General features: G+C 42.2%; 3 protein-coding genes across 6 annotated transcripts in view; all 3 read left to right on the top strand.

The window, feature by feature from the left end:
- Positions 1–8,288, top strand: part of LOC103474702 (histone deacetylase 4-like) — a 72,793-nt gene extending 64,505 nt beyond the window's left edge. For 3 of the 4 annotated variants that reach the window (XM_017310944.1, XM_017310946.1, XM_017310938.1), the window contains 12 exons: positions 73–175; positions 258–304; positions 397–504; positions 1,019–1,074; positions 1,262–1,349; positions 1,437–1,556; positions 1,885–1,982; positions 2,198–2,316; positions 2,937–3,070; positions 3,825–3,909; positions 4,277–4,421; positions 4,781–8,288. In XM_017310944.1, coding sequence (XP_017166433.1) covers positions 73–175; positions 258–304; positions 397–504; positions 1,019–1,074; positions 1,262–1,349; positions 1,437–1,556; positions 1,885–1,982; positions 2,198–2,316; positions 2,937–3,070; positions 3,825–3,909; positions 4,277–4,421; positions 4,781–4,823 — 1,146 coding nt within the window. In that variant the 3' untranslated portion in view covers positions 4,824–8,288. The remainder of the gene's footprint in view (positions 1–72; positions 176–257; positions 305–396; positions 505–1,018; positions 1,075–1,261; positions 1,350–1,436; positions 1,557–1,884; positions 1,983–2,197; positions 2,317–2,936; positions 3,071–3,824; positions 3,910–4,276; positions 4,422–4,780) is intronic. The other variant, XM_008425848.2, reaches the window with a different exon arrangement.
- Positions 8,289–10,502: 2,214 nt separating this feature from the next.
- Positions 10,503–17,917, top strand: LOC103474695 (ribose-phosphate pyrophosphokinase 2). The gene is made up of 7 exons (XM_008425835.2): positions 10,503–10,801; positions 12,902–13,085; positions 13,262–13,360; positions 15,761–15,885; positions 16,036–16,209; positions 16,317–16,476; positions 16,933–17,917. The coding sequence occupies exons 1-7, from the start codon at positions 10,680–10,682 to the stop codon at positions 17,023–17,025; spliced, it is 957 nt and encodes a 318-aa protein (XP_008424057.1). The 5' UTR covers positions 10,503–10,679; the 3' UTR covers positions 17,026–17,917.
- A 983-nt stretch (positions 17,918–18,900) lies between these two features.
- On the top strand, positions 18,901–21,156 carry LOC103474715 (thymosin beta-12). Its single transcript, XM_008425873.1, has 3 exons — positions 18,901–19,008; positions 20,074–20,186; positions 20,271–21,156. The coding sequence occupies exons 2-3, from the start codon at positions 20,087–20,089 to the stop codon at positions 20,297–20,299; spliced, it is 129 nt and encodes a 42-aa protein (XP_008424095.1). The 5' UTR covers positions 18,901–19,008; positions 20,074–20,086; the 3' UTR covers positions 20,300–21,156.
- The last annotated feature ends 4,840 nt before the right edge of the window (positions 21,157–25,996 follow it).

Here is a 25,996-nt window from a genome sequence, read left to right as displayed (position 1 = left end):
CCCGGAAAGCCGACTCTGCTTGACGACCGGACCGCGATTGCCGCTCCGTCTGACCGCGTGTGTTTTGCTTAGTGTATCCGTGGGAGGAAGGCCACTCTGGAGGAGCTGCAGACGGTCCACTCCGAAGCCCACGTCCTGCTGTACGGGACCAACCCACTCCGGCAGAAACTCGACTGTAAGTTTCACTCTGTTCATTAAAACCAGGAGGAATCCGCTGCCGTTTCCAGCTAATCCGACGTTTCCTCCCTGATCGACAGGTTCCATAACGCCCATGTTCGTTCGGCTGCCGTGCGGAGGAGTGGGGGTCAGTCATAAACGAGCGTTTCCCTAATTCGTCTCCCGTAAGTTACCCCCTCCCCCACACAGGCGTGTCTGACGTGCTTGCTGGCGTTTCAGGTGGACAGCGACACCATCTGGAACGAGGTCCACTCGTCCAGTGCGGCGCGACTCGCCGTCGGCTCCGTCGTGGAGCTGGTCCTCAAAGTGGCAACCGGAGAGCTAAAGGTAAACGGTTCTTACCGTCCACAGCTTGATTTTCAATACATTTGAACGGTGAAGATGGAAAGATGCATTTCAGTTAATGGTTCCCGGTTCATGGAATAATCTTGACAGTGAAATAAAACATTAACTTTTGAACTTTTAAATAAATCAGTTGAAGYGAGGAAAGTTTTGCAAATAATGTTTAGCACCAATGTTTTGTTGTTTCTTTTGTGATTCAGAATAACAAAAAATGTTTACCTCTGGTTATTGATTTGTTRAATTTGATTTTTTCATTCATGCCATAGTTACCTGGTTTTTTGGGAGTGGGGGGATAATAAATAGGATAGGAAAGAAAAAAAATAGAATTCCAAAAAAAAAAAAAAAACTTTGATCAGGCACATGAAAGCCTATAAAAAATCTAGAATGTTGTGGCTGGAGCTTGACTGAATGTGGGATGTGAATTCCTCTGCAGCAGGTTTTTATCTATTTGTGTTGATCAGTTCTGCTGCCGTTAACAAACCTTCGTCTTTCTTCCCAGAACGGTTTTGCGGTGGTCCGCCCTCCTGGACACCACGCCGAGGAAAGCACCCCCATGTAAGGTCACAGCCGTCACCACACACCCCACACAAACAGCAGCAGGGAGCGCAGCGACACTAACCACTGGGTTTATTTGCATGTAAAGCGCACAAGGCGAAGCGTTGCCATGTAAACATGAGAATGGAGCAATGACGTGCGTTTGTGTGTGGATTTGTGACGGTTCCCGCCTCTACTGCCGTTTCAGGGGCTTCTGCTACTTCAACTCGGTGGCCATTGCAGCCAAACTGCTGCAGCAGAGACTCAGCGTCAGCAAGATCCTCATTGTGGACTGGGTCAGTCTCCTTAGCAACCGCATCTTTTAGTTTTAGCCCAGTCCTAGTTTGGCACTGAACGAGCTCACTTTATCTCTCGAACTTAAGGATGTTCACCATGGCAACGGCACCCAGCAGGCCTTCTACGATGACCCTAATGTCCTCTACGTGTCTATCCATCGCTACGACGATGGCAACTTTTTTCCAGGAAGTGGAGCGCCCGACGAGGTGAGTTTTCCAATCTCTTCTGGTGACTGAAAATCTTTCTAAACTATGAATGATTTAAAATTTTATCACTAGAACCTTCTCCCGTTTTCTCAGTTTGATATTTTAGATAATTGCAGAACGTTTGGGCAAATGTTTTGTATAATTATCCCACTAAATCTTTTCTTAAAAGTTTTATTCTGAACCATTTCTTAATTAATCAGTGCAGTTTTTTCCCCAAACTTATCCATTTTATTACTTAAGATTAATTTATTATTTTAACACTTAAGAAAAAATACATTCATTATTCATTAAAATAATGGAGGTTGTTACCGTTTTCTGTTTGGTTCAGGTGGGGAGCGGTCCAGGAGTGGGCTTTAACGTCAACGTGGCCTTCACCGGGGGCCTGGACCCCCCCATGGGAGACGCAGAGTACCTGGCTGCCTTCAGGTAACGTTTGGGAAGATTTGACTCATTTTTATGCTTTGGGTTCTTTCTATAATCATTAAACTGTGTTCCAGGATGTTTGAAGCGAAATTTTCTTAAACTGAAACTTACTCAATCAATACCTCGTCACTGCTTCCTGTTTCGATTATTGACCTTGAAGAGTGTTCTGTGCAGCTTGATAATGGTAATCCCCCCCGCAACCCCACCCTTCTCTCCAGGTCTGTGGTGATGCCGATAGCCGACGAGTTCGCTCCGGACATCGTGCTGGTCTCCTCCGGCTTTGACGCCGTGGAGGGACACCCCCCACCGCTGGGCGGCTACACCCTGACCTCCAAATGTGAGCAAAAGATTTTTTTTTTATCTCAAACACCACCTGCCCACCAGCGGGATAACGTGCAACCGCATCCCTTTTTATTTTTTTTTTGGGTGTCTGCAAACCCTTAAAGAGTCTTAAAATACTGTTTGTAAATATAAGGCTTGAAAATGTCTGAAATATATTTTAAAAAGGTAAGTTGGCCTTAAATTTTGTCTTGACAGGACTATTTCTATATAGTTTCTTTTTTGACTCGAGACAGTTGAAGCTACCGCTAACTCACTGCTAACATACACAGCTAGCTGGCTTTTTTTTTTTTTTGTCCATCATGGTAAGCATAATTTTATTGCCAGTTGGCTGGACAACGTTTCTACATTTCTATGGAGATACAGGTCTTAAATTCCATTCATTATGGTCTTAAAAAGTTGCCCTGCGACAAGACTGGCGACCTGTCCAGGGTGTACCCCGCCTCTCGCCCGGAACGTTAGCTGGAGATGGGCACCAGCAACCCTCCCGACCCCACTGAGGGACAAGGGTGTCAAGAAAACGGATGGATGGTCTTAAAAAGTCTTAATTTAATTTTAGTGAACCCTCCAGAAACCCTCAATATGCACATATTTGACTGATGGGTTCTGACCGCTCAGGTTTTGGGTATCTGACCAGACAGCTGATGACCCTCGCTGGAGGCCGGGTGGTCCTGGCGTTGGAGGGAGGTCACGACCTCACCGCCATCTGTGACGCCTCTGAGGCCTGCGTGGCTGCCCTGCTCGGACAGGAGGTGAGAATTTCCAAAATGTAGCATCAAGTTTTGATTCTGAACAGTGTCTGGACAGATCAGTTTTACAGATTAATTGCATTCTTGGTTTTTGAAGAGTTGATTTCTGGAAAATCTGGATCTATTTTTTTTGTCCTCCAATGCTCTCCATGCTCTCCAGAGACACCATCTTATTTTACTGCTTCTATTTATTTGGACTTTGAATTCAGGTCGACTCTGTGTGACGAAACATAAGGGTCAAACTACTAAAAAAAACAAAAAACAGTTCAAGCTTTTTTCATATCAAAGCAACTTTCTTATCATTTTAAGATGTTCTAGTAAAATTGCGTATTTATTCTGGACTAGTTATGATAATCATCATAACTAAACACAGCCTGGCACTAACACTCCATCTCAGGAAACACTTTTTTTGTCATTTGTAATTTCATTTTTAGAAAAGAAAGTGAGAAAAAAAATCTGGTATGGAAAAATTTGAACACTTTGTTTATACGTGCTACTACGAATGCATTAACAGATTTAAAAAAAAATCTTCCTAGCTGGAAAGCTAATAGTCACATGTTACTGAACATGCAGTGTCAATTTATTTCTGGAGCACCATTTTAGGAGTAAACAGAACAGTGGGAGTTTGCTGGGAATGGACGAAGCCCTGTTTTCTCTTGTGCTTTTCCTGTCCAGACTGACCCCTGGTGGAAACCCGGTCCATCCTCATGTTTCCATCCTCATGTCTCCATGCTCTGTGTGTTTTTGTCACGTGCAGCTGGATCCGCTTCCAAAGGCTGTCCTGGAGCAGAGGCCCAACCCCAACGCCGTGCGCTCTCTGGAGAAAGTCATAGAGACTCACAGTGAGTTCGGTCACGTAAACACACACACACACACACAGTGCCACCACAGGAAACACACAGATGTTCTTTAGCTGCAAAACACGGAGGATCACACACATGGTTCTCTGCTGCTGATGGAGAGAGGTCTCACTCTGAGTGGAGAATTAGAAAGCACAGACATGGAAGTAGTTTGTAGGACTTTTAAAGGTTCAGGTTATAGAGTGGGAAAGATTTTCATATTTTTAACTGTGTGTTACAACTGTATAGTTGCTAGAACAGCACTATTCTTTGGTCATTCTTTATACATTGACTTTCACCAGAGTGTACACACACGGGGACACGTTCCCCGCTGTTTCTTATTTTGTCCTGTCCTCCCCTTCCGTGTCAGGTAAGTACTGGTGCTCGGTGCATCGCTACTCGTCACGGCTGGGGCTCTCTCTGCTGGAGGCCAAGCGAGGCGACTCGGAGGAGGCTGAGGCCGTCAGCGCCATGGCGTCTCTGTCCGTCGCCAACACCAACACCATGGATCAAAGGTGCAACTTCCTGAGAGAGCTAAGCAGACAAATTCCTCTAATTGTTTTTTTTAATACAACCTTTGAAAATCACAAAATATGTTTATAGTTTTTAGTTGGACTTTTGTAGAATTTGTGTCTTATCATCTAAACATTAAACATGCAGCGCCTTCTGAAGTTACTGTCCTTGTCACGCTTGTTTAAATTCTACATCTTGGCCAATGTTTGAATTTGATGAAAAGCGTAAGATCATCTGCATAGAAGCGTATTTTCTGACTTAAAACACATTTAAATTCTGTATTTTGGTCAGTGTATGAATTTGATGAAGAGCGTGAGATCATCTGCATATAGGCATATTTTCTGACTTTTTTCTCTCCCAGCAGGGCGGAGGAGGAGCCCATGGAGGAGGAGGCTCCGCTGTAACCGAGGCAGGCGTCAGGGCGTTGCAGTGTTGCCATTGACCTCTCCGGAGAAGAGCCTCGGCTGACCCCTTCATTTAGTCGCCCCTGACCCCACTCACCACGTCAGTCACCTTGACTGGCGATCCCTCGGTCTAAAACGAGGGAGGGGGAAGGGGGCGGGCTCAGCCTCAGTGTAGGGAGCCAATCAGAAGACGGAGGACTGAACTGAAATGGGAGGAAAAAAAATAAAATAACAAAACTTAACGGCGTTGCTTAGCAGCACTCGTTTAGAGACACTCATTGTTTTTTCTGTCAGTCTTCGCACCTTGGTGTCGGCCCACAGTGGCCGACTGTGCGATCACGGCAGGGGGCGGGGGGGTCGAGGTCAGATCTTATTGCAGAAAGGAAAGGCGTGCCGTCACACTCGGTGCTTTGCGCAGCTGCCCTCTCTGACCGCATTCAGTCGAGAAAGCAGGGACAGCGGACGATCCCGACCGTCCTGGAGCAGCTCGGGAGGGATTTGGGGTGGGAGGGTTGCGGGGTTAGTAGGGTGTTTGTTTCTCTTCTCTTAACTTCGTTCCCCACTAAACAAGGGGAACGCCGCGGCATCTGGGAGGACTTCTTTTTTTTTTTATCGTGCCGCGCTCACTGTGGATTCGCCGTCGTTCGAGGAAGGCTTTTGCAAAAGATTTTGACGGCTGAGACGGTCGCCTCGCCGGAGCAGCCTGCCGTCAAAGRTTGACGAGTGAGAGGAGTGCCTTGGAGAGGTGGGGGGTGGAGGGGGTCCGCCAGTTTTCAGGATTGTTCAGGAAAAAGATTGCCTTAAGTTTAACCATTTCTCCCACCGAGGAATTGGTGCGAGGAAGGAGACGGGGGGAATGAGGCGGGGAACGACGAAAAAAAAAGCTAACAATCTTTCAGCATGTTTACTAGAAAGTGACTGAGACGGCATTTATGTCTCCAACGGCCTCTCTTGAAGAGTTACTTTACTTTTTTGATGGATCTATTTTTCTGTAAAAAAGTTTAAAAAAGAGAGAGAGAGAGAGAGAAAGAAACCGGTTTGTAAAAAGGTAGTTGCCAGCTTCTTTAGACAACGGTGCAAACACAGAGAAAAGGAATCGGATCGCAAACTCTCACAGCAGTTTAGCCTTTGATGTAGCCTCCCTTTAAGAGTCAGCGCTTTTTGCAGAACAATTTGCAGAGCATGCATTTTAAGCAGATTTTAACGAATGTTGCCCAAAAGAGAAAGGCGAGCAAGAAAAAAGGAAGAAAAAAAAAAAGCCAAAGCATGAGTTTGCATTTTTACCGTTCTCTTATCTGGAAAGGGCGAGTCGACATGCAACATTTCACGTATTGGCCCTTTAACCCTCTATGGTATGCATTATGATGCCAGTTAGGGGACAAAAAAATTGTCTGGAGTTTTGTTTTGTTTTTTTAATTAGTCTTAAATTACACAAGCAAATTGTATCAGTTCGCGATTAAATGAACACCATCATAAATTTGGTTGCATTCTTACAATTAATAAAGATAATTTCAATGTTTGTAACCACAAAACAATGAACAAAAGCAATAGAAAACTTTTTCAGTTCTTTCTTTGTATGTTTTTTTTTTACATTTGGTGCTCCACCCCACTTCTTTAGCCACCCTGGGCATCTGCCCACACGGCAAAAAAAAAAAAAAAAAAAAGTTAATATGAAAAATTCCCCCCAAATCAAGTTTGAAATACGCTTTTCCTGAAGTTATTTGACCAATCAAAGCACTCTTATTGGTTCCTTATGGTCTTTTGTCTGTTTTTAAAGTATTGCATCATGTAAAGCGGTGCCTTTCGGAGCTCTGGCAGGCCAACATGGTACCATAGAGGGGGGTGGCAAAGCTCCCAATACCCGGTCCAACGTTTACTGATTTAATCCGCCTCGGATCAGGTGAGCGTTTCTTCTTAACGCGTGCTGATCGAAAGGTTGGCAACTACCTTAATGTGAGCTTCACACCAGTCGTGTATATTTAACTGAATATATTTTGACCGTAATCCAAGTATTGTCGGTTTTGTATCTACGTGTTTGAGTTTCCGCATCGATGTCGTCGATTTTATGATATCAGAAACATGTTCGGTTCAGCGAGTCCACTTTTCTTTTCTTTTTTTTTATCGTGCAAGATTATTTTTCTAACATCTTGTTTTTTTCATGCATAGGTTTCGTCATGTTTTGTTTTCCTCCATTTTGTTTTTTTTTCTGGATAGATATAGGGCTGCGTTCATGTACTTTCAGTGCTGTTGTCGTTTATTCTTTCTTGTATTTATGGAAAACGAGGAGCAACACTTCCTTTCTTCCTTCCTTTCTTTCTTTCTTTCTTTCTACGGCTCCCGAAGCCTTTTTCAGCATTTTCATCAACTATGTATTTATAACATGTACTGTTTATAGGAGATTTGTATATGGAAACTTTATAAATGTACTCTTACCTTATGACAGCTATGATATTGTGAGCAAAAAAAACCTAGTACGGTGTACAAACAGCGTATTGAACTCGTCATCGACTGCACTGTTTTTCAAGCGGCCCTCTGGCCGAATCGCAGCACGGCACCGCAGTCGACTTTGATGCGTTTCATCACTTCGTTGCCTCATCAGTTCATCCTCCTCCCGCKCATGGGACGATGTTCACCAGACGTTTCGAGGCCGTTTTCACGTAGCTCCCTGCGGCTCAAAACGGCGAAGAAGGAGAAACCGACTTGCCGCAGCTTTAACCGGACGTTTACGTACACTGGATTGAAAAAAAAAAAAGAAAGGAAACGTTGCCGGGTTTTTTTTCTCACCATTGGGCATTAAATCAGACTAATTGTTCTGTTTTAAATTTCTTATATTTGCTGAATGCCGGAATAACAACACTGATTTTTATTAGCTTGAATTTTGAAATGAACAAAAATGTCCTGATATTTAGTGGACCTGTTGAGGTCGCTCGAGGATTTTTGAGATGTTCCCTCCAATTACATCCAAAGCTTGAACCCGACTCGTGTCCAAGCGTTTCAATTTTGAGAAAATTAAACAAAATATTTGATTATTTCTGGCATTTAGCTTGTTATTTAAAAATCCTAACCTAAAACAAGAAAAGTTTAGGCTGATTTAATGTCAAACGATGAGGGGAAAATGGGTTTTTCTACAGTTCAAACAAATGTGGTTTCAGCTGTAATTTAAAGACGCCCATCATGTTTAAGCTGATATCATTTTATAAACCTGTAAGATTAGAAGTTGATTTGATGTTTTTCCAGCCTAACGATACATTCCACTTGTTATCTGTTTAATTTGGCTTCTCTCAAGTATTTTTTATTTTATTTTTATTTTTTGTAGAAACCTAAGTAAGGTTTTTGTTTTTCATTGTTGTTTTTTGCTGTCTGCTCGCACCAACTTTAACTCTTTTGCATGGTTTGAGTCAGCATGCCTGCTTGTCTATGTAAAGGAAAAAAAAAGAAAAAAAAAAGAAAATTGTATTTGCACAACAGAAGAACACTGGAGGGACTTTTAAGACGAAACCTCCCGGACGCGGTGGAGGCTTTTCTCCAGCCTCTGCCGCCGGCCGAACGATTTACAAAAAGACTTTGACGCTGAGAAGCATTTGATATTTTTCAACACGATTCAGCACTTACGGACTGCATTTTAGAGAGAGAGAGACGTGCTCTGCCAAAACCTCCGCAAACATTCACAACTCCAAGAAGAGACTCCCAAAGAACGCTCTCGTTTCAAAGGGTTTTTTTCATTTTATTTTAATTTTTTATTTTTTTGCAAATGACGGATGTTGTCCGGAAGGCAGTTTGGGAAAACAAAGGGCATCGCCATTTGATTGTCACACCCACCTCGGCCAGTTCTATATATATATATATATATATATATATATATATATATATATATATATATATATATATATATATATATATATAAAAACCACTGTGGCTCAAGAGCAAATCTTGGTTTACATGTACATTGATGAGAAAAAATGTTATTTTTTGTTCGTTTGTCTCTATTGATGAAAAACGTTCTCTTTCTTTGGGACCTACGCTTTAGACATTTCATCTCTGACATCATCTATAGAATATATTTCTGAAAATTACAAATGTTTCTTGTGTTTTTTTCTTCCTTTATGAAACCAGATAAATGTTTTGATTGAGTAATTTTCTTTCGTTTTTTTTTTTTTTTTGCTATTTCATGAATGCAGCGAATTGACAACAAGAAGTCTGAGCAGAATTGATTTAAACAGATACACTTTCAGTTATCTTGTTCCCAGTTTTGCTCAAAGTTCAAAATGCTGTTGGACAATCGATCCCTGACTTGGAATAACTCCATGTAGATCCTCTGCTTCTGATTTTTCTGTTGCATTTGATCTGATAACGTGACCAAAAAAAAAAGCTTCCCAGCACATGACAACTTAAAAAAAAAGACTCTCAGATGACTTCTCTTTGAGTGGAAAACCTAATTACAAAACAGTCTGGTGACTTTCCTCTAATGTTCTCCAGGAAAAGTTGCCTCTGCTCGGAAAAGTTGTTTCAGCTGATAAAAGAAGCAGTTATTTTTTTTTTTAAAGTTATCAAAAATAAAAATTAAAAAGGGCATTTTAGTAATGTAGAAAAAATCAATAAAAAAATGCAATGGCATCAAAATATAACAAAATCAGTGCTAACTTGTCAGTAAAAACATTTAGATCAATTTCAATCATTGTCACTAAGGAATGTATGGTAAGTTCTTTTAACATATAACGGATAGCACTGTTATAAAAAAATCAACATTTCAAATATTTTTGGGTACTACTCGTCAAATGGGATAGGACTTCACTTTGCTGTGCAAAAAAAATATAGGTCAAATTATTATTACTGCAGTTGTCACTTGATTGTACACACTAGGCAGCCATGTTGGATTTTGAGTTCTGGGCTTAAGAGAAATCTCCAACTTTTCTACTTTGATTTTCAGCTTCAAAGTACTTTCCAATATATATATTTCTTTCCATGTGAAATTTCACCTTTTAAGCCAAACCGGAATTTAGAGTTAAACAAATTAACCTTCTCTTTGCTTTGATGCTTTAACACACGCAGACATAGATTTTTGCAAACTGAAAAAAATATCTGTCTTATTGTACAACTGTTTTAAAATGTCTGTCATCACGGTGCAAGTTGGCAAATATGTTGATTACTTCCCTTGTTATAAAAAGGAAATAGTGTAATACAAAGAATTTATAAAATAATGTAATATTGAATTAAATTGTGAAGGGGATTTCAGCATTTTTATGATTACAAACATAATTGGTGAAAAGAAAACTGAACTGATAGACAATATTTCACAGAAGTATTTGGGGATGAAATGGTTCGTACAAAATGGAAGAAGAAAGGACGAAATGGCAACATGCAAGTACAAAGTGGGAGCTCACCTGTAATTATATAACACTTCTTACCATACATATATGGTCAACATTTATTTCAGTTCACATGCCGGCAATATAATGTTATTACCCCGATATATCTCGTTAATACCTAAAGTTAATGAGTAAGCGTGCTAATGTTATCTGTAAAATTAATTACAGACAGCGGCGTGAGTTAATTATATGTTACAAAGCTTGCCATATCATATATAGTAAACAATGACTGTGCGTGTATCAGTGACTCTCCGCACTATCCAATGAGAAGCGGGTTCTTCCTTTCTACATGCAAATACTGACCTCATATTTCCTCTCTGCCGTCTGTCCTCAGCGCTGCGACTGTGCCATGCTCAAGCTGCAACATTAGCACTCTTGACTTCCCCCCGTCTTCATCACCCTGCGGGGAGAGACCCCTCATTGCTTCCGCGATCTCCGTCGCCTTTTTGTTTTTAACCCGTCTGCAGCGGAATCCCTCATTTTTGTGGACATGCCTAACATCGTGCTTTTCAGCGGGAGCTCCCATCATGACCTGTCCCAGAAAGTGGCTGATCGGCTCGGACTGGAGCTCGGGAAGGTGATCACCAAGAAGTTTAGTAACCAAGAGACGTGGTGGGTCCGTGGTTTATTCAAACACTGTGTTTCCCTTTTTGTATTGGTCATTTTTGCATGTTAAAATCAAGCTGTTGGTCTCGTACGGTGCTCCATCACCGTTATCACGTGTGTGTAGCTTAGCTTCAAGGCTAACATGTAGCCTCATGTAAACACAGCAAGCTAATGCTAGTGTTCCCATACTCGGACAAAAGCCCATATTTAAGTGTCTTGTTATGTTTTGTTTTTTTTACATGCTTGCAGTTCGAACGAAGCAGAAAGTCTGACTTTAGATTCTGAATAATAGTTATGCGTATTCGCTGCTTGCTGTGACAAGACTTTGTGTCTCATTTTTCACGGTCTTGCTAAAGTTCTCATAGTTAGCTAAGAAGCTAACATTTGCAACTTGGGACACTGGACTCGATTTTTTTTGTGTACTAAATTGGACGTTACAATACGTTGCAATACCGTGTGGCCTTCTTCTGTTTAGCCTGACTGATATCTGTTGCATTATTTTTCATGTACTGTTGCACATATGTATGTAATTGTTGCTTTATATCGAGGTTTTTGTAATGTTCTATTTTATGCTTAGATTTTGGAGACAAAAATAACAATACAGGTTTACATCGTTAGCATAAAAAATAAATAATATAGGAAACGCCCATATTTATCACATGAAAACAGGTTTATGTTATTACAGTATTTAAAGTAGTTCCAACAATTTATTCAGTAGTTTAAGTGCACAATATGCAAATGTAAGTGTACTTTATTGATCCAAAAGGAAAATCAATATAATTTTAATTTAATTAAAAACAAAAAACCCCATTTAAAATACATTCAGTAAGTTAAGCTACTTAGCTTTTTTTTTTTTCATAATTAAACAAAATGTAAAAATAATTCATAAAAATTGGTGTACCTTACATTTTTTAGAAGTCATACATGCAGGAGCAAATATTTAACAGTTGTTGGGTTGCAGCCTCTCAGTCGTCGGGAGCAGACGCTGAAATTGTCACGTCAATCTCAGGCAGGCTCTGTCCAGTAACGTATGCAGTCGGTGATCATTCATTTCCAGTCATTTTTCCTGCGCTCGGATGTGATTGGGTTACGGTTCGGAGCGGATCAGAGAGCTCCCACCAGCTCCCTGCTGCATTGCCGCTCTGCGTCAGGGAGGTTAGTTACTCTCAACTCCGCTGTGGTCACATCACATCAACACAATCTGTGCTCACTAATTTCCAACCTTTCTGACCGGTGTCGTCTTTTACAGACGATTCTCTGCCCCCGGCTTTAACCCGTTTCTCTCAGCTCATGTGCGCTACTGGGAAGGATGACCTTTTTGGGCCTCATGCCCCTCCATCGTGGTGGTTGTTTTCCCCACTGCAGCGTTCGTTTCAGCATGGACTTGTGGCAAACAAAGCAGTTTGAGTAGCCTTCTTTTGTTTGCAAGGGTCACTTGTTGTTTATTTTTGTTTTATGGTAAATGGTAAAAATAAGTTGCCGATGCTTTTCTGAAGCGGAGATGGGGAAGTTTTGTTGTGGCAAAGTGGGAAGGTGGAGTTAAATTCTGGAAGAAAACCCACACAAGATTTGAGTCTGAGTGTGTCAGAACGGCCTAGTCAAAGTTGCGAAACTTAAAATTTGATGCTGCTCTTAGACACACGCTGTGATTTATAATCTCACCCTCGTCAAAGGAGGTCAGAGCTTTTAACGATGCCTCAACCTTTTTATCTCTCTCTTTGTTTTAAGCTGGTAATGTTTCCACTAACGACTTGAAAAAAAGAAAAAACAATTCAGATAATCCAGAGTTAGCTTTCTCTCCAGGGAACTGGATCTGTTTGTGTGGCGCAAAGCACAACAACAAAGATTGCGCTGTTGCCTTCTCGCAGCTCCGCTCTGCTGCAGCGCCGGTCCGACCAGATGACCCCAAAGGTCAAGGACCAGAGTGGAGGGAGTTCCTGGAAATGATTTCTCATATTATTCCTCTGATTGCTTTTTGTTATACAGCTGGAATTTGTTCAACATTAATCTCCGGTTACGTGCCGCCGGCAACCCAAACAGCCTGGAACACAGCAATGCTGCTAATGTCGTTATTTTTATTTTTTTACTCTCCCCCTCCCCCGACAGCGTGGAAATCGGGGAGAGCGTGCGCGGCGAGGACGTCTACATCATCCAAAGCGGCTGCGGCGAAATCAACGACAACTTGATGGAGCTGCTGATCATGATCAACGCCTGCAAGATCGCCTCGTCGTCCCGCGTCACCGCCGTCATCCCCTGCTTCCCGTACGCCCGGCAGGACAAGAAGGACAAGGTCAGGCGAGCCGCAGAGCCCAGAGAGTTATTCCCCCTGCAGCGCCGAAGTGGCGACTCTCAAAAGAGGAAAAAAAAAAAAGTCTTGCAGCATTTTCTGCACGTGCCGGCACGCTTCAGAAGCACAGCGCGTCTGCACCGTTTCATCGTTTTGTTTTGTTTTTCTGTTTGATTCAGAGTCGAGCGCCTATATCGGCCAAGCTGGTCGCCAACATGCTGTCGGTGGCCGGCGCTGACCACATCATCACCATGGACCTCCACGCATCGCAGATCCAGGTGTGTGAGCTCAACCTGCCAGACGAACATGTGTAAAGACATAAAAAACACTCTAAATTTGACTTAAGTTTTATCTCGGTTTAAAAAGACTTCCAGACTTCTTCTTCTCCTCTCCTTCTTCTCCTTCTCCTTCTTCTCCTTGTTCTTTACGTTTTTATAAGTGTTCACTCTTCACAAAATTTAAGGTCTAGAAACAAAAAAAGCTGACTTTGTTCTCAATTCTTGTTAAATACGTTTTATTTATATTCTAATTAAAAGAAAATATTTCAGATTATACATAGAAGAAATGCTAAATAAGTGATTGACAGGTCATTATGTAGAAAGGTGATGATGTAATAGGGCAGTGCATGTTGAAATAGATGGGTTGCAAATAGAATGGTTAGGGTTCAGCTGAACACTTGTTTAGACTTTCCAAAAGGAAAAAATATATATATTTTTTAACTCCTGTCTTAGAAAATTTGTTTAGATTTTTAAATTCTACAATAATTTTACGGTTTATTTATTTATTTTTAGTAGGGTCAATAAATTTAAAAAATATTTTTACAGACAAAGATATCAGAAAACACATTGTTTGCAACTTAAAAAAAAAAACTAYGTTGTAAAAATAACATTCCTTTGTGGAAATGTTTTGCATGTTGCATTAAGAAACAGTGAAAACTGATAAAGTTAGCCTTTAAAAAAAACAACAACTTTACATTTTAAAAAAATGGTCAATTCTTTAGCACATTTTTCCAAAGTTATTATGCTTGTGCAAACATCTGAGTCTTTTTTATATATCCGTATTTATAAAGATGCATAATATGGAAGACCAAATGTGCCACTATCAAATAAATAACTTATGCACATTTTTGTTTCATTTTAATAAATAACATTTTAATAAAAACAAATAACATTTTAATAAAAACAAAACTTTAATCATATTTATGCATCGTTTTGTGAAATATTTTGAACATTTGTTGATGAAACATATTGAAGCCACATAATTGTTTCATATTTCCAGTGCTTCAGTCTGTCATGACATAATTTCCAGCAGCCACAGTGCTGACCAATCACCTTATCTTCTGCACTGTTGGCCCCGCCCACTTATTTTAATGGGTGAGCTTCACAGATAAAATAAACTTATGATGTACCGTATTTTCCGCACTATAAGGCGCGCCTTCAATGAATGGCCTATTTTATAACCTTTTTCATATATAAGAATAGACACTATATAGAATAGACACTACAGTTAGGGTTGCCACCCATACCGTATTGAACCTATACAAATGTGGATGTATACTAATAAAAAAGAGGTCCAGAGTACCTCATATAGTAATGCTGCCCCAGTCATTGTTTCACTCACGGTGTTGGTGTTGCAATATTGTGCCCAACTGCTTTCTGGGTAACATAGACCAACCGACACGCTGCTGCCGCAGTCTCTGTCTCTCTTCCCCCCCGGCTTTAAATGTAAAGGGGCTGGTCCGTTGGCAACCCTAGTCGAAGCACCCCGGATGAATGTCTAAAGCCACTTTGTTTACATAAAGAATGTCAGCAAAACAGTCCGACTCTCCGGTCGGCGAGGAGAGCGTTCCGCGGCTGGCCTGGGGCGTGGCCGGACGATGGTCGCCCTTCTCCGTTCGCGCACAGCATGTTCATGAAAAACGTGGTGCTAAATAACCTGCAGACCACCTGATTATCAGGTCGGTAGGTAGATAGGTCAGTCAAACTTTATTAACAAACCAGCGTTCTGACAACTATCCCAGCATGCACCGCGCGCTTCTTCTTCTGCGGGCGAAAATGAAGTCGCCGGCTGCTTACTGTAGTTGTTAGACCTGTTGTGGCTCAATATTGGTCCATATATAAGGTGCACCGGATTATAAGGCGCACTGTTGGCTTTTGAGGAAAATACGGTAAACTGGACTAATCCTGAAGTAAATATTTATACGGTAAAATAAACATGCCTTCAACATTCAATAAATACGCATTTTAATTAATTATTCTATATGATTATTAATTTCAATCATCCTAAAAACAATTCACACCAGATCTGGCAGAAAAGTTCACTGTCYGAGTTCCTGTTAAAGTCCCACTAATTTTATTTTTATTTATTTTAAATTAATAATTACTTCCTTACTCTGATCAGTTTTCTGTTGCCTTAAACTTGAATTATATATATATGACTGTAGATTTAGGTGAGTTTAGCCATCTGTTGTCTGTTTTAATTTTTCTTCTCTTGTTTAAAAGCATTTAAATGTCTCTTGGCTCGCATTTAGTCGCCTAGGAAACAGTTCATGCATGCTTACTGAACTTTAAGAAGGTAGGAAGTCGAGGACTTATCAACTGAATGAATTCCTCAAAATTGTGAGGTTTTCTGAGCTCATAAGCCAAATATGTATTTATTTTTGTGTGTGTGTTCTGAAGGGATTCTTTGACATCGCCGTGGACAACCTGTACGCAGAGCCCGCCGTCCTGCAGTGGATCAAAGAAAACATTCCTGAGTGGAAGAATTGCATCATCGTGTCTCCAGACGCCGGCGGAGCAAAGCGGTGAGCAGATTTGATAAGATGCGTCGGGGGGTCAAAGGGCAGCGTTGCCGGGTCGGATAAGCCGGAGACGGTTTTGCTGCTCGTCGCGCAGGCACAGCCGATTAACAAACTCGGTTTGATTCTGTTTGGCTTTGGTTGTGTCTCGCGCAGCGTGACGTCCATCGCCGACCGCCTCAACGTGGACTTCGCCCTCATCCACAAAGAGAGGAAGAAGGCCAACGAAGTGGACCGCATGGTTCTGGTCGGGGACGTCAAGGACCGCGTGGCCATCCTGGTGGACGACATGGCCGACACGTGTGGCACCGTCTGCCACGCCGCCGACAAGTTGGTCCCCCCCTCTTCCCTCCCCACCCCATTCAGGTCCTCGAGGCGTTCGCCGCTTGCCCCGAGCGTCTCTCTCAAAGGCGCCGTGTTGGTTTGTCGTCCGTCAGGTTGATCGATGCCGGCGCCACCAAGGTCTACGCCATCCTCACGCACGGCATCTTCTCCGGCCCGGCCATCTCCCGCATCAACAGCGCGCCGTTTGAGGCCGTGGTGGTGACCAACACCATCCCACAGGAGGAGAAGATGAAGGCGTGCCCAAAGATACAGGTAGGCTTTTTACTTCTTTTTTTTTTCCTGCTAATTCTGAAGGTCACTTACTGATTCCCTCGACTTGAGTCAAAGGTTTTGGATTTCATTCCAGAAGTCTTCTGTTTTTGATGAACTTCTGCCCCAATCTTCCCCGTAGACTCGTTTGTAGTCTCCCTTCTTGCTTCTGAAACGTTGACTTTTTTTTGTCCTTAAATAACTTAGTAACTAAATTGGATAAACTGTATCATATAATGGTGAATTGAAACTGTCTTCTCGAGTTAATTTGTGTTGTTTTTATCTCCTAAGTTGGGCTGGAAAAGTTTGAAAACTTACCTTGAGGATTATTGAACTGTGCTTGAATGTCACTGAGAGTTGTTTTAGTTTTCGGAGCCTCAGTGAATGCACCGGAGGACGGAAGTGAAACTTTTACAAAGTGTTCTGCAGAACTGAGCTGGCTCCTGCGCTTCTCACCAGGTCATCGACATCTCCATGATCCTGGCCGAGGCGATCAGGAGGACCCACAACGGCGAATCGGTTTCGTATCTCTTCAGCCACGTGCCTCTGTGAGGAAGAACCACCCCGCCCTCCTCCTCCTCCACATCATCATCATCATTCTCCTCCCACGAGGCCTCTCTGGCTGGCACTTTCTGGCCGAACTGTCTCGCTCGTGTGACTCCCAAAACGGTCACACACACACACACACACACACACACACACACACACACACACACACACACACACACACATCGTCAGTGACATTTCCACCCAGCAGACAAAGACCAAGTTTGTATTTATGACTTTCCTGTTAGTTCTAAGTTTCACTTCAACCAAGTGGTCCATCATGTCACATCTTATTTCTTTTTTTATTTTTTTTAAATTTCTTGCTGAATCCAGTTTCAGTCGTGCATTCCTCTCTGGCATGCGGCGCAAACATTTAAGAGTGTCTCCTAAGCTTTTTAACCCACTAACAGTCTGACTTGATTAGGGATTCAGATTATGTCATCAGTTTTTATTTTTATTATTATTATTATTTTTCATGAGCCACAATAAATGCAAGCTGCTGTCATGACGTTAGCATGACCTCTCTCCGATCTAATCCTTCTGATTGTACTAAAAAGTTCTAACTAACGCGAGGAGCCTGCGGCAGGCGTGTCGCCTGCTCTCTCAAAAAAAAGGTCATGAGAATCGATGGAGCCCAAAGCTTTTTTTTTTTATTTTTCTTTATTAAAATAGTGTTAAGAATCCGGGACCTGTTTGTTGTAAAGCGGCGTCGCTGCCACAGCTGTAACGGGTCACTTCTGTTGAGTAAAGGCAGGTTTCACAGTGTGCCTGAAAGTGGCTTGAAAGGTGATTTTTAAAAGAAAGAAATGTGCTGATCTTTTTTTTTTTTTTTTTTTTTAAATGTACCACAGGAAAAGCTGTTTCTTTTAATAATAAAGCGCTGAAAATTGCAAACTGATCCCAACTGAGTCTGATTTTTCTCTTTTACGCCAGCAGTTAGCAGAAATAAATACTTGATTAAGTCTATGAAACATGAAAGAAATTGGGCTAATTCATTTTGTACCTGCGTGGAAGTGGAGTTTGAATACGTATTTTAAGCAAAGTGGCGGTAATGAAAGTGCAAAAACAAACAAATATGGACTGGTGTCTGCAAAATGTCAAAAAATGCAGGAAATGATCAAACTGGACAGAAAAAGCTGCATAACCTTTAATTAGTGGAACTGCAAAGATTTTTCCATATTTGATGAACATAAACCAATAAAATACACAACTGGAAATTATTTTAATTTAAGTTCCTTCTAGTTTATTGAAATTCCTCTTGAATATATGAAACCTACTTCTTATTAACATTGATCTGATAATTCTCACATAAAAGCTGCACTTTTTATTTTTAAAGCGYATTTGAGGAACATGCGTGTTCTGCCTGTATTTCTCTAAAGGATGTTTAGATGTATCAAGCACTAAAACTGCTTTAAGAAGGAATGTGGACTAATAACAATGCCACGGTTTCATTCATACATATATAATTGTGTGAATATATAAATAAATTGTTTTGGGGATAAACGTTTTGCTTAAACTTTCTTTATTCTGCAACCCCAACTACGACGGGTGTGAACAAAATTAGCGGAGATGTACGCCTCATCGCCACCAGGTGGCGCCCAGTATTCACAAATTAGTAGGAAGAAAGCTAAACGTCAGGAAGAGCACATTTTTAAGCACTTATATTTTGACACTAATACGTCACCTTAGTATTATGGATGACATCAAGTGCGCGTGTCTCGTGTGGAGCATTTTGGGTCACGTTTAAAATTTAAATCCACGTACTTTCATTCCTTTACCCTTTTGCTTCCCTTTTTGGAAATTTTGGAGAGCGTGTACTACCTCTGTCGTCCAGCGGGGGGCGACGGCGAGCGAATATCGGGGAGGAAAGCTGGTGATGTCAGACGTCATTAGCATATTTCTGAGTATATGAGAGGCTTGCGCAAAGACGCCAGCACTACTGCTGCAACCCGCCGAGCAGAGAAGTCTCATCAGTGAGCCAGCACATCGGTAAGCGCCTCTTCTCGGCTTGTTTCTCACATCTTTGTCCCCCTTATGAGGTTCCAGCAGCGTTTGTGGGGAACCAAGCAGTGGGATTAATGTTGGAATTTGATGAAGACGCAGAGGAAGGATTTTTTTTTTTTAGGCAATATACAAATGGATTAGGAAGGAAACTTATTTAATTGGCTTCACTTGTACATTTTAATTCGGTAAAAATAATTTGGCATGATGTAACATCAAAGCTTAATTCGTGCTTTGTCTTGTCTTTTCTTTGTTGCTCTGTGTGCGCGTGAGCTGCACGCGCTCAGTCCCGTTATCAACCCGCTGCTTTTATCTTGCGCAGCGGACTATTTCCCGTTTATAAATCCCTTTCCTCCCCCCCTAACTTTCTCTGTTAAAACCAAGACAGAAAGTGAAGCTGAAGTTTTGTTTCATTTAAGGGGAAGCTGAATGAAAATCTGGGCGGTGGTTCCCTCCGACTGCTACCCCGACGCCAGAAGTACGTGATTGGTGAATTTGCGGATGTTGCACAGCTGCCATCCGCGCTCAAATTGAACACCAAGCTTCTGAATTTAAATTGAATTCTAAATAAAAGGCATACATTCCCTGCTTTTCATTATACTCCCCATCAGTCCCCCCCAAAGTCTACGCAGCATGGGAACTCCCATTGTTATGTAAATGCCAGACTAAGACTGGCTTCGGTGTCATTGTGCGTCCCCACCCCCTCTTGGGTGCAACATCCCGGAGCTGTGTGCGCAGGGCAGCGGGGATGCATGCCGATGAAATCGGGCTCTGCTGTTCCTCAGGCGAACAAAAGGAGGCGGTCCATTGCGGTGCATATTACAAGGAGCGAGCTGAGAAAGTGATATTTGTTGGCTGAGATTTTTTTTTTTGGAGGCAACGCCCTTTTTTTTCCCTCCCCCTCTTCCTGATAAAAAACAAGACCGCATGCTTGGGCGGATTTTTAAAATGCGTCATTAATATCCAACAAGCTCCTTTTTCACCTCCTTCAGGTTTCTTGCACGTGCTGTAAATTAACTCCATATTTTTCTTTTTTTACTCCTCTTCTCGTAGACCAACTGCAACAATGAGTGACAAGCCCGACATCTCAGAGGTGACCAGCTTCGACAAGTCCAAGCTGAAGAAGACGGAGACGCAGGAGAAGAACCCCCTGCCTACAAAAGAGAGTAAGCCCTAGCTTTGGACTCTTGATTTCTAGGATTTACTGCCAGTAAAGGTTTACTAACTCTCCTTATTTTTGTCTTTGACAGCCATTGAACAGGAGAAGCAAGCATCATGAAGCCCCTCCCTTCCCGTCATGCACTGTACACCCCCTTCTCCTCCTGCATTGCCTTGTTTTCAGTCACTTCTTTTAGCTGTATAACTCTGTAACCGAAATTATGAATCGACGACTATAACCAAGCTGCACAGCCATGTGGACGGATGATGCCGTTGTCAGCCTCATCCCCCTACCTGGTTCCCACCTTCGTGCTCCGTTCTGTTGGCCTGTAACAGAGGAGGAGGGGGCTCTGATCTGGTTCAAACGCCACCAAGACTGCCGATGCTGGCCTATAGGTTGAGAGACGGTGGGGCGTGGTCTGCGCTCCAGGAGGCTCATCGTCGCACCTTCACCACCACCACCACCTTCACCACCACCACCCAGCATCCCGTGTGGCTGCTTTTGCGCCAAAGCTGAGGCGTCAGGCTCTTTTTGTCTTTTTCGTCTTCTAATTTTCGGAAATGCACAACTTTGTTCGTACGCTGGCCAAAATGTAAATGCCCAAAAATTGATACTGTCACAACCTTTTTTTTTTTTTTTTTTTTTTTTGTATGTATACACGGATTAAAAATAACGGATTCCATCTTGATCTAGGAGAAGCTCAAATGGACCTATCTTGCGGTCCGATTGTAACACACTTGGGCCCTCTTTGTTTTTCTGAGCGATTCAGGGAAGCGCTTGTGTTGCAACCTCCCTGAGTCGTCTCTGTTGAGGAAACTGTTTGGGTAACTGGTTCTGTGTTTGCTTTGAACTGTTAATCAAACTTCTTTTGGAGTTTTGTAAATTTCCCAGCAGTCATGTTACTCTGCCACAAACCATTGCCAGAAAATGGAAAACCGTGAAATGTTGTAATAAAAAGAATTTGTTACTAAAATGAACTCTTGACTGCTCATTCTGGCTACGTCACACCCTCGAGAGTGTGCTCCCTGCATTGTCAAAATGCTTGCATGACTTTCAAATTTCCTGCTAAATGATTAGCTTGAGTAAACATCTGCAAAGCCTGCCTTGTTTCCTGTGATCAAGAAAATTGACTGCTCCAAACAGTCTTGTGACTAAATGCTACTCCAGTGCTAACGAAGCTGAACCAAAGTCCAATCCTCAAGGGCTAGCATTTTTGCAATTGCAGAGTTATCCCTTCAACACTTGAACCAAATGTCTGCAATACCTCGGTTTTGTCGAGGCCTTGCAACAAGCATTCATTTGCTTTTGGTGTCACCCAAAACCTGGCCTTAAACCAACTCTGTATTGAGCACCTGTTGGCCTGGTGGTTATATCCTGGCCTGACCCAGAATTGCAGGGTGTCTCCTGCAGGGGATTAACTCTGCCTTTGTCCAAAATTAGCCACTTGCTACAAGGTCTAATGACATTAGCATGGTATTGCTTTAAGACAATTGTCTCAAAATTCAATGTCCTGCAACTTTCAGATGTCTCTGCTTCAGCACACCTGGTTCCAATATTAGCTCATTAGTGGAGCTTGACTGCATGCCAGTGAAGCAGTTTAGTCATTTGATTCAAATTTGTAAGACGAGGGTCTCTGGCCTTCAAGGACTGCAGGTTGAGACCACTGCTTTAAGAGGTATTTGTACATCTGAAGGGAGTTACTGGGTGTTTTAACAGGACTGAGCAAATTGTTTTGTAATGACACTTCCAATACCATCAAGGATATCTTGGTATTGAAGTCAAAATCTCACAAATGTACACAATAGCTTCAATCCCTTCAACTACATTTGATCTTGGAAAAACCAGCTAGTCAACGAATCTTGGTGTAAGTGGATTACTGTTAAATCAGATGCTCCTAATGAGGCATTAATCTCACTGGGGGAGGGAAGAGCGGCGTAGCCGTGCAGGTCAGTGGGGAAGTGGCGAAGGGACGAGGCGGCCGGCTCCACGCTCCCAGATGGGATTAGCACCTCCCCTCTCCTCAGTCTTCCAGAGAAAGTGGATTTCAAAGGGGGGAGCAGCTGATAGGGTGGAGCAGCCGCAGGGAGGTGGTGGTTGGGGGAAGGGGGTGGGGGGTCAGATGTGTCAGCACTGAGCTGATCCCCACGCGTGTCCTGCCTGGTAACCCATAGCAACAGCTGCTGCTGAGTCACTGCCTTGCTGGGGTTGGGCGGTCGGATGCTCGGTCTCCCCGGCGAGCATCAAACCTGTCCAGCTGGTCGCGTTTCGAACACCCGGGAGATTATGAATGTTTTGTCTATATTTAGATGCATTTGTCCATCTGGCCCCTCCAGCATTGTTTCTCCAGTGAAGGCATTTCTTTGTTACTGGCATGATTTATCAACGGTCACTGAGAGGAAGTCTCCCACTAATGCAGCTCCATTACCAGGCAGCTAATGGATGTAGCGTCTTTGTCTTTCAGCTCTTTTAAGGCGGAAGCGGACACTGAAAATACTTTCTTTTGACCACAAATGTGTCATTTTGTCCTAAAGAAGGGAACTTTTTTTTTCTTCTTTTTTTGCTGGTTAAACTAAAATATTCCAACATCTGCTGGATTGAATCACTTAGAAAGGACATGCTTAGAAATATATTTTCATGTCAGTATCTCAAGATACATTATTTATCTCCTTATCCTGAGGTGATGGATCTATTTATGTTGTTAAAGCTAGAAAATATTTCAAAATAAGAGCTCAGAGATGAGACAGTTAACCCCAAAGCAGGCAATTATTTCAAGATTACTAGAAAACAAACAAACTCTTATGTAAAAATATTGGCATAAATTAAGTTTTATTCCAAGATAGCTTTATGGAAATACATTTTAAAGCAAGATTGCCTTCTTCTGTCTAAAATATAGAGATTAACAAATCGTTATCTTTAGATGTTTATCTTTGACCTGTAAGGTCAACTTTAAATTGCGACTGCTAAGCTAGCAGCATGTTTACCTTAGACAAAAATAAATGTCATATTGAGAAATTAAGATAATAATACCATAATAAAGGCGATATTATGTGGAGATAATGATTTACCTCCACATAATATAATAAAAATAAATTCCCAAATGTGACCGGTCCAGCAAGTGTTGCTAGGCCAAATTAGCAAAATACTATCTTGTGAAAATACCCGATAATTCTCTAAGATATGGGGCTTTGTCTTGAGATTAAGTAGTTACAATAAATAAAGTTTCTTTCACTGGAAAATTGGAGAAATTATTGGGTTTTTTTTATCTTGAGATAACTTTGTGTAAAAGCCTCTTCTGTGCATGCTTTTACATATATACTGCTATTAAGTTGTACTGGGCTAAAATAAATAACAAGACAGGATTAAAAAAGATATTGAAGCTGGAGTAAACCATAAAAATCTTTGTCATTTTGACATACTGACATTTGCTTTCCTTAGCTAATGATATAAAATTAGTTTGGCCATCTTGAGATAATAAAAAATAGCTCCATGGAGTGGCCTTCATCATTAAAAACAATCCCCTGACTCTTCCTCTCGTTTTCTCCAGGACTTAACATTCAGTTTCATTATCCATCCCTCTCTGACAAAGACAAAACGCTGCGTCTGCTGTGGATTTCCATGGCAACCGCCCAGTCGGGAGCTGCGTTTGCTGTCTGACTGCATGCTAACACCTGGCCATTAGCATTAATAATATCCTCGCCTCTCTTTGTCCGCCAGTGTGGCGTACAGAGATGCAAACAGACCCAAACAGGAAATGGATGTTTGTGCCATTATATTTGACTTCCTGTCTGAAGCACATCTCCTTGTTCTGTCTGTTGTCTATGGGTTTATTTTTTCTTCTTTCTTTCTTTTCTGTGTCTGTTGCTGTCTTTGGACGTCTACCGTGACAAAGAGAGAGGCAACTGCGCAGCGTTTGTCCGGTCTTCGCCCGGCTGCTGTGTTAGAGGTCAGCAGGCCCAGCTGCTCCCCCACTGCTGCCTCCTCTTCTTTTTTAGACGACATATGGTGATGTCGGGTTCAGCCCGAGACTTCGGACCGTCATTCGATATGATTCTCGAAGCGGACGGGGACTTCCACTGAAACTGGATGTAATGTTTTAATTAGAAAAAACAAAACATTAGAAAAGCTAACTGTCCACAGTGTTTATTGTCTAAAATAATTTTTAATTTAGACTAGCAGTGCTTTGCAACACTATTCCTGGAGTTAAGCATATTTTGTTCGACGTCAATCAAAAACCTCAATTTATTTGTTGCCTTTTTCATAGATAGACCAATACAATCTGATTAGTGTGGCATGTATTTGCTTTAGCAGAGTCAACAAGTTAGTTGCAGCTTTTTAGCGAATGTCTCCATGAGCAAACTCAATCATATTGAACGAAGTGACTTTAAACATAAATTAAATTTTTTTTTACCACACATTATTGAGTTCACATAGGTCTGAACTTTGACTAGGCCTTTCTAGCACTTGAATGCTCTTTGTTTTATACTATTCTGGTGTAACTCTGGTGATGTGTTGAGGTGAAAGGTGAGCTTTCACCCTGGTTTCAGGTTTTCTTCATGCAACAACACAGCATGATACTGCCGATGTTAAGTTGCAGATAATCGTCCTGACCTTCGGTGAACTCAAACTTTTGGTTGTTTGTATTGGATTTTATTCAGGTGTATCAGAGTACAGGGAGTAGAATGCATTTTTCTTCCCACTCTAACTTTGAGGAACTACTTTGTGACCAAAATCCACCAAAGTTTCTGGTTGGCGCATGAGAGAATGGTTTCACCGAGAGAATTTATGGTTTTCTGAAACCAGCCGTTTATGAAATGTTTCCTGCAACAACAACAGAAAAAAACAGGCCTGCTCAACATTTCGCCACATTTTTTCTCTTTTTTTTCCTTTTTTTGTGCAAGGTGTTTACAGCAACCTGTCGTTCCGCGTCCGGACTTTGCAGGAAAGCAGGAACTGCTCTTTTATTTATCATCTTTATTTTTATTTTTTTAAACCAGCGCATTCCTGAGCAAAGAGACAAATTGCTCTGACATGAAATAAAGGTGAGGAAAAAAAAAAACCCACTCACAGAAGCCCGTTTTTTTCTTTTTCATCTGTGAGAACGCAGACAGGAAGCAGAGAGAAATCCCCTCTCTGCAGCTTTAAACTGGAGCGCAGTTGCATAAATAGCAATTACATCAGATCTTTGTGGGTTTAGTTGAAAGCCTGATGCACAGTTCAACATGAAGCAGCTAAACTGCAGCCTGGCTATCAGGGTGAGAATGAAGCAGGTGTGCCCCCCTCCCCTCCCCCCCCCCCTCCCTCCTCCTCTCCGTCCTCCTCTCCCTCCTCCTCTCCGTCCTCCTCTCCATCCTCCTTTCCGTCCTCCTCTCCATCCTCCTCTCCGTCCTCCTCTCCATCCTCCTCTCCATCCTCCTTTCCCTCCCCCCCCATGTTTCAGACTGAGCTGCTCTGCCAGTCTGGCCCCAGGTGGAGCTCTGATCGATGCTGTCTGAACAACATTCCCCCCCTCCATTTGCTTCTAAATGCATTAGCCAACGCAGGAATCGATGCAGCTGCAGAGACAGCAGAGCTCATCATGTGTCAGCCTGACTCACTCTGACTTGTTGAGAGGAAAATATCAACTCTCAGGAGTGACGACGAGCAGAAGGAGACGTTTTGGTTTTTTTTTTTTTCTTTTGCTGCTGGACTGAGCTGTGGGATGTGAAGGCGGGAGTCACATGAGTGCGCGTCACCTGGTTTGACCCGCCGGGTTCAGACTGGCGACCGGAGCTGAGCGACAGGCCCGGCGTTTCCTCCTCCTCCTCCTCCTCCTCCTCC

The sequence above is a fragment of the Poecilia reticulata genome, linkage group LG2, assembly GCF_000633615.1.
Source record: "Poecilia reticulata strain Guanapo linkage group LG2, Guppy_female_1.0+MT, whole genome shotgun sequence".
Lineage (NCBI taxonomy): Eukaryota > Metazoa > Chordata > Actinopteri > Cyprinodontiformes > Poeciliidae > Poecilia > Poecilia reticulata.
This window is presented reverse-complemented; position numbering and strand designations above follow the sequence as displayed.